The sequence below is a fragment of the Micropterus dolomieu genome, linkage group LG17 (assembly GCF_021292245.1).
Source record: "Micropterus dolomieu isolate WLL.071019.BEF.003 ecotype Adirondacks linkage group LG17, ASM2129224v1, whole genome shotgun sequence".
NCBI lineage: Eukaryota > Metazoa > Chordata > Actinopteri > Centrarchiformes > Centrarchidae > Micropterus > Micropterus dolomieu.
The window spans coordinates 10,950,696-10,959,216 of NC_060166.1; the positions used below are offsets into that span (position 1 = coordinate 10,950,696).

Sequence of the window (8,521 nt, forward strand, 5' to 3'; positions counted from 1 at the left end):
TTAGTGATTTTAAGAAACTTATTAATGAGGGCTGGCAGGTTGGGAGTGGGAAGACCTATTACTTTGGAGGAAGTGTTAGTGATTTTAAGAAACTTATTAATGAGGGCTGGCAGGTTGGGAGTGGGAAGACCTATTACTTTGGAGGAAGTGTTAGTGATTTTAAGAAACTTATTAATGAGGGCTGGCAGGTTGGGAGTGGGAAGACCTATTACTTTGGAGGAAGTGTTAGTGATTTTAAGAAACTTATTAATGAGGGCTGGCAGGTTGGGAGTGGGAAGACCTATTACTTTGGAGGAAGTGTTAGTGATTTTAAGAAACTTATTAATGAGGGCTGGCAGGTTGGGAGTGGGAAGACCTATTACTTTGGAGGAAGTGTTAGTGATTTTAAGAAACTTATTAATGAGGGCTGGCAGGTTGGGAGTGGGAAGACCTATTACTTTGGAGGAAGTGTTAGTGATTTTAAGAAACTTATTAATGAGGGCTGGCAGGTTGGGAGTGGGAAGACCTATTACTTTGGAGGAAGTGTTAGTGATTTTAAGAAACTTATTAATGAGGGCTGGCAGGTTGGGAGTGGGAAGACCTATTACTTTGGAGGAAGTGTTAGTGATTTTAAGAAACTTATTAATGAGGGCTGGCAGGTTGGGAGTGGGAAGACCTATTACTTTGGAGGAAGTGTTAGTGATTTTAAGAAACTTATTAATGAGGGCTGGCAGGTTGGGAGTGGGAAGACCTATTACTTTGGAGGAAGTGTTAGTGATTTTAAGAAACTTATTAATGAGGGCTGGCAGGTTGGGAGTGGGAAGACCTATTACTTTGGAGGAAGTGTTAGTGATTTTAAGAAACTTATTCCTATTGGTGAGAGAGAGCATGGTGAAGTACCAGGTAGCACAGTAGGCTACAAGAAGATGGGTCCACCATCATCGGGTCAAGATTCTAGTTTGTCCATTGTTTTGGTTTATGACAAAATACCTGCAAATGTAATTTAATTCCCATCAGGCTCAGCTATACTTTGTTAATTAGCAAACATCTTAGCGAAATAAAATCTTTAACTGAGATGTTGATCATTAGTTTCACATCAGCATGATAGAGTATTTTATCATGCTGATGTTAACATTAAGGTCAAGGCACTGGTCTGGATACATACAACCTACCAGAGCTGCTAGAATGCTTTCAGACTCATCTTTCCTTACAGTTCTTAATTGAACTTGATTATAAACTTGAACCAAACGTGTGCAGAAGTTTCAACATTGACTGATTCGCAACCATTACACAACTTAGAACCAAATATGCCAAGAAAAAGTATACACTCACACTATAGCCATCCAGGAAGATGGGATCTGAGGGTAGACAGGAAGGCACTCTACTTTTCCATAGCGCTCAGAGAAGTAGATCCCTGCCACACCAGAAACCTTGTTGCCTTCAAACTGAAGCAGCGTGTTCTCCTTGGGGTGATCTTTAGCCCAGTTCCATGCCTGCCCTGCTATCAGCACTCCTCCTCCAGCTTTCAGAAAGGCCACCAGGTCCTTTACGTCTGCACCCACACTGTAGGCATCAGTCACATACACCCCCACGTTGCCACTAAAGGCCCCCACAACTTCAGCTTGGAAGCTGGATTTGCTGAGATTATCAGAGACTGACTTGACGTTTTTGTGGACCCCCACAGACAAGTTTTCAGATCCATCTCCTCTCAGCCAGGTCACAGCGTTCTCTACCAGAGCAGGAAAGGCGGTCAGGTAGCCCTCATGACCCAGGACCACGATCCTTCCACTGCCGTACAGAGAGGCAGCCATCAGGACCTGGCCTTGGCTGTTCATTGCTAAAGGGAAGGCATGGTCTCCTATCAGCACCAGGTCACTGGGAACACAAGGACCCCGGAAGTCCAGCTCTCTCAAGCCTCTCAACAGGGTCATGTAGGCTCCCTCATGTCGGGTTTGTGTAGGCTTGGTGGACATGGTGAGAAGGACTGATGAAGATCAGATGAAGAGGAAAGTGGTTTGTTAGCACATGAGGTTTAACAATTGTTCTTGGATGGATATATGCTGTGTCAGTCTGGCTGTCCTGTGGGAATAGAAAGAGAGCTGACAGACATTAAAACAAAAAAAAAAGTACTACTGATGACTTTCTGTTTATGTTACAAATCTACAACAATAAAGTGAGAACAACAAAAAAATCAATCTACATCATCAGCTTCAGAGACAAAAAGTAAATCTGGTAACATAATATGCATTACTGAAAGTCTGCTGATTTTCATCACACACTAAAACAAAAAAAAGTTACATGGTTACCTGAACGTTGTCTTTCTGATTGTATTATCACACTGTGGCCCAACGGTTTCCAAAACAGGCAATCCACCAAGAAAACTACCTGACAGGAGAGAAGAGTGGATATAAATGAGAGCAGGAGGAAGTATTTGAGTGAAAAAGGTAAAGACAATATGAGGAGGGGCTTCAGAACAAGCCAATGTGAGAGAAGGGAAAGATCACTGGACAGCACAGACAAAACTGTGCTGTCCTGTGTTTGTCCTTATTCCTCAGGCACTGAAACAGTTGGTTGAAACTGTCCTACAGGTATGGTCTCCTGTTCATTAGGCTAAGTTAGTGCACAGCTGGACAAGAATTTGGCCCACCCCTTCTGAGAACACTCAATCATATTGCTGTGTACTGACAAATTCATAACCTTTAACTAAAAAGATCATTAAGTGACATAATATATATAATTTTAACTGATGGCAACATGTGCAGTTGATAACCAGCTGATAATTTTAAAAGTTCAGTTACTTGAATGCAGGAGATTAAGTGCAGCACAGTAAGTAGTATTATTAACTATATATTTAATCTCTAACAGATGGATTTTGACCCTTAGCTAATCATTACAATTTCAGGGACATTTTGGAAAATGGTCTGTATTTGTTAGCTTGTTTCTAATCTTTCCAACCGCACAAAGCGGTTTTATAATACATCACATTCACCCTATTCACACATTAATGCCACTGGCATCAGAAACAGAATTTACCTTGGAAACTAACAGTAATCTGTTACTAATCTTAGCATTCAAGAAGAAACGGGTGAATAAAAGGCAGCACCAGGTAGTGCTAAATGTTTATTAGTCTCTTTTCCATTGAAAGGGAAGACAAATACATATTGTGGTGAAAACAGAATTATGCTGAAAAAGACATGTTGACTTTGTAAAACAAGACTTTCTACGTATAGTGTTTGTCACAGCTCGAGCAAGCATAGTAACAGGAATACAAGGGTAGGACCCAAATGCAGACGCCTGTGGCACTAAGTAACACAAATAGAGGAACACAGGCTTACTGGATGGTGAGGGAGGCAAGGGTCAAAACCACAGAAGGCAGTCCACACAGGTAAACAAATCCGACAAGGACCCAGCAAAAATAGAAAATCCAATGGTCAGGCAATAATAATAACAATCAAAAACAAAATGGTAAGGCAGACCAAATCAGGGAAACAATAAGTGAAGCATACAGCAACATAACATAGGGTGACTACTAAGAAGACAGCAAAAAAGGACTGGTCAGATACAGCAGGGCTGATGAGATAAGTGGGAACAGTTATGTAAATGAGTGGGGCAGTTAGGTGATATGGAAAAGAGGGAAAGTCTGAGGGCATCTGCCAGAAAGATGGAAAAGGGCAATGAAAGGACTGGGGAAACAGGAAAATTTGAAGAGGAGGAACAGAGACTGTAGGTGCATCTCAAGTCTCTTATTTGTCTTTTCCTCGTTCCTCGCTTGAACCAGAAGTTGTTCTGGTCCACCATCTTGCAGACCCTCCGAAAGCACTTATTTGTGCTCCGAGGATCGAGGAGCGATCTCTAAGGAGCTATGAGCGAAGATACGCGAGTGCATCCTTTGCGGAAGTCTTTTACTGACCGACACGCCCCCTTATGGTGTAACCATTATATTGATTTGACGATGATGAAGTTGTTTAACACATCTAGATGTGAATACCAGGAAATGAAAGCTGAAATTCTGAACTCTTGTCTCATTCTCATCTTTTGATCTTAAACCCATAAATGTCTTCAATGAACAACAAAAACAAAGGAATTTGCCTTACTGTTCCAATACTTTTGGAGGGGACTGTAAACAAGGAGTCCGACTAAACTGGTCACTAAACTGCGTTAAAGTCTCTCTATTATGACTTTATTAGAGTCCAAGCACGAGAAACGTGGAACTGAATGAATCTTTTTTTTCTGCAAACAAATCACATTTTTGGCAGCTTAACTAAAGTCCACTGAATCCGCCTGCGGTGCGTTATGGGTGCGCCGCGGATGGCCGAGCTACTTGCTGCAATTCCAGTCAATGCTTCTGAAACCACCATGAGTTCAAGCACACATACAAGCACACACCTGGTTGCACTTAAAAACCACACCTCTAGCAGCTGCTTAAAACTACATCTTACCCCTTGAATAGGGTGACCAGATGTCCCTGATTTTGGTGGCCTGTCCCCGTCTGGAGCTGTCCCCTGAAATGTCTTGTTAATAATAGACTGTATAAGCCGTTAACAGACCTGAAATCAGATTTTACGTGGCCAGAAAGACTAGACAGCAGAGCATACAGTGCGTGCCGAAAAGAATGTGCTCTGTATCGCCCAGTCTCTTTACATCTACAGCTGCTTTTATCTGAATCAAACAGACATAACGTGCAAACAAACATTATTTTATGTCCGTGGCAAAGTGATACTTTAACATTTCTTTTAACAGAATAATCACAATTGTGGCCAATAAGTGTTTATAGTTTACAGCGTAACCATGCATGACATTTATGTGATTAGCCTATACGGAAGGCAATATATAGGCCTGTTGTTGCCGATGGAATAGGTGTTTGGTAGGCCTATGTCTAATATCATTGTTTACATTTGGAAAACGGAATGGACCCTGTAATTAACATGTCTTACAGCTGAGTTGTTATGCAAAGCAAAAAAGGATCCAGGAGCAGATACAGGGTTAGGGCAAAAAACAAGAGGATTTATTGACAGAATGAAGGTTGAGGTCTCTGGTGCGTGGTGGTCGAGAGTGGCAGGCAGGCAGCGAGACCCAAAAGAGACTCCAAAACAGGCGGACAAGCAGAGCTTCCCCAAGCAGCGATCCCCTGAGACAAAAAAACACACATTAGATGATGGCAACACGAGTAGAGAAACACTAGCAGAGTGTTTGGCCTGACGAGTGGTTGACCACATAGGTTAACTGACGATCTGGCGAATACTGGAGGAATGAGCCGGGTATAAATCAGCAGTGGTGATTAGTAGATTGACTTCAGGTGTGTGGGAAGCTCCAGGAACGTCAGGAACACCTGCAGACATACAAACAACAAACAACAGACAGAAAGTAGACAGACACACAGGGAAGGGGAAAAAAATAGGACAAACTAGGGACCGGGAAGGATGAGCCACCAGATCACCATATTAGTTATATATAAAATAAAGACATGACCTACATTATTTAGCTTGCTGTGTACCGACCGATCCATTCATTTTTACCTGTTGAAATACCTTTAAATTGCCAACACAACCTATGTAAACCACTTGAAGTGATTGCAGCTTCCACATATTGACTGAAAAGTAGATTTTGCCTCAAAACGACTTGATTTAATTTAGAAGTTATATTTGACAGATTATAACTCACCTAGTACTTTTTACCTCTTAAATTGCCTTTAAATGGCCAAAACAACACATAAAATGCATTATTCTACTTGCCAGAAAGTGATTACAGCCTCTAATTATTTCATATATAATAACATAAAATTTTTTAATGACATGACCACCAAACCACAAATGTCCCCGTTTGTCATTTCAGAAATCTGGTCACCTTACCCTTGAACCTCATGGTGGAGAGGGTGTGTCAAGGGATCACCCACTTCATTAGGAGTCATAGTCTGGGAACCATGAGTTTCTGTACCATATTCTGTGCCAATCCAGGAGGTAGACATTGACATATTTTGTGGATAAGTAAAAACTTTGACCTATTGGTGGTAGATGAAAAGTCAGAGCTACATCAAAGTATTTATTATTCAACCTTTAGGCACCATGAATATGTGTACCACATGTAATACCTATCCATCCAATAGCAACATCAACCTCATGTTGGCGTTGCTGTCACGGTCACAGACAGGTGCAGTTCAATGATTTATTGTCCATAAATGAATAACCTTACTATATAAGCTATGTTGGTAGGCAGGCAGGTACAGGAAGTATTGCAGAGGGCCGGGAATGAGAGAGTGTGGCTGAAGAGAGGGATTGAGGAGCTAACTGTGACAGAACCCCCACTCAAGGGGCGGATCCCAGACGTCACAAAAGGCTGGTCAGAAACACCAAGCAGGGAGGGTCAATAGGGTCGGGAGGAGGGCTTCAGGAGCAAGAAGCAAGAGGGTGGTGCAGAAGACCTCAAGCGAACAGCCTGGTCTGAGGTAGCAGGGAAAGCAGGTCTGGAAGGCCACTTGACGGACGACTTGGAGGTTGGTGATGTAGGCGGTACCCTTTCAGAAGCCGGTGGCGAAGGCAGAACCCGTCTGGAGGCTGGCAACAAAGATGGCCTTGGGCAAAAAGTTGTTGAGAAATTTCACTAAGAAACACAAATGTCAACCTCATTTTGGTGTTACAGTAAAAGTCAAATGGTCACCAGAAAGTCAGTAGGATTCTTCCTCTGGTTACCATAAATGTCTGTACAAAGTTTCAATCCAATCCATCCAATACTGAAGTCTGAATGCTGTGGATAACCAACAGATACTCTGACATTGCCATCCCTAGAACAACATCAGGGTGTCTAAAAACAATGGGTAATGCCCCTAACAAAGTGTAAATTCCTCTTCTGTTCCTCTGATCTCCATGTCTCTATCTTCCTTCTGTTTTGTCTTTTTAAATACAGAATCAGAATAATTCTATAAAAAACTGTATATTTCATATCTTGGCACATTTCTTTCCTTCTTCACCCCTTAGAAATTCAGAATCAGACTTTGAGTTCCTACTCCAGGAGTTTGATCTCCAGAATGGGGTTCTGGTTCATGGCCCACTAGACATCTCGACCCACAGAATGAGCCTTATGAGAGATTAAGGGAAAGATCCTGCATCATTATCTGTCAACACTGTGTTTGTTTTCATTTCTTGGGGCTTGATTACGTGTGTTGAAACAGAGACACACCCTGACTGTGACTGTATATGAAACCTGTTCATCCAGTCTGCAAAATTCAATAGTCAATGTTATTGGATGCTGAGACTATAACGGTAATACACTGACTGTGAAATGTCACATTTGTGTATTCATTTCTTGAGAAGACCTTTCTTGAAGAGTTTGTAAAATCTAATAAAATGTATGCAATAATGTTACACAAACCTTTTCATTTTTATGGTAGAGAAAGAATCATAAGGTCAGTCCTAGGAAATAATCCTTGCTAAGCAGCAAGATCAGAAGTCCCAGATATTAATGTAGTCTCTGTAGTACCATGTACATGTATAAAATATAGGTTTATTTATTTGTCATAACTGTGACAGTATTAATACCCTCCTACAGTACAAAGCTAACATCATTACAAAGTTATAATGTGAAACTGCAACAAAAAATCCCCAAATCCTTGGCATTACAGGTGTTACATTGACAGTCAGATATCAACCCAGGTCTCGAAGCATCACAGAACCCTACAACTTAGTTGATGAGCAAAATCCAAATTATGAAAGCACTTGGCCCACCCTTGCTACATGAGAATATGCTGTATGACACCAACCATTGTATTGCTGTGTGCTTACAGATTCATAATCTTTAGCTAAAAAGTGAATTGATAAAAATTTAAATTATACAGAACCCAAATTAAAAACTGAATAATAACCAATCCAGCAAATGCCAATTGTCCTAGATGAATAGGACTTTTTTAGGCCTTTTGATTGATGGCAACATGTGCATCCGACAATCAGCTGATAATAAAAAAACTTCACTTGTTAAATGAGGAAGGTTTAGTGCGGCACAGTAATAAGTTAGATCTGGACCATTGTGGCAAATTTTTCCCTCAGATAATCACTCAAAAACTTCAGAGGGACATTTTGGTAAACCGAAGGGGTGAAGTTAATGTTTATGTTACTTTTCCACTGAGAGTGAAAGTAAATATCATTGTAGTAAAATTAAAGACATGTTAACCATGACTGAATAGTTAGTGAATAATAATAATAATAACAATAATAATAATAAAGAATTAGTAACTAGTTAACCTGACTTTACTTTGTATAGTAGCCTTTTAAGATGGAGCATTAGAGCAGATAATGTACCACTGAAATTTACAGTTTATTAATTCACATAAGTAACATTGACACACATTTAAGATAATTTGTTATTATGACCCTGAAACTAACCCTTTTTTCTTGGAACTGACTTTTACTAGTACTGTGAAATTAAAAAGCTATCTAATGTGTACAGCTAACTCATCTTCAGAATACAAATCTAGCCCACCTTGTAGTGGTGGTCAAAATACACGGAACATACAATAACAAAGAAAACACAGTCAGTAAATTAAAATACCCAG

At 40.6% G+C, this 8,521-nt stretch overlaps 1 protein-coding gene across 1 annotated transcript in view; it reads right to left on the bottom strand.

The window, feature by feature from the left end:
* The window catches only part of LOC123985305 (TRPM8 channel-associated factor homolog), a 17,866-nt gene extending 15,914 nt beyond the window's left edge, over positions 1-1,952 (bottom strand). Inside the window, exon 1 of the mRNA XM_046072769.1 lies at positions 1,312-1,952. Within this exon, the coding sequence (XP_045928725.1) occupies positions 1,312-1,952 (641 nt within the window). The remainder of the gene's footprint in view (positions 1-1,311) is intronic.
* Between the last annotated feature and the right edge of the window lie 6,569 nt (positions 1,953-8,521).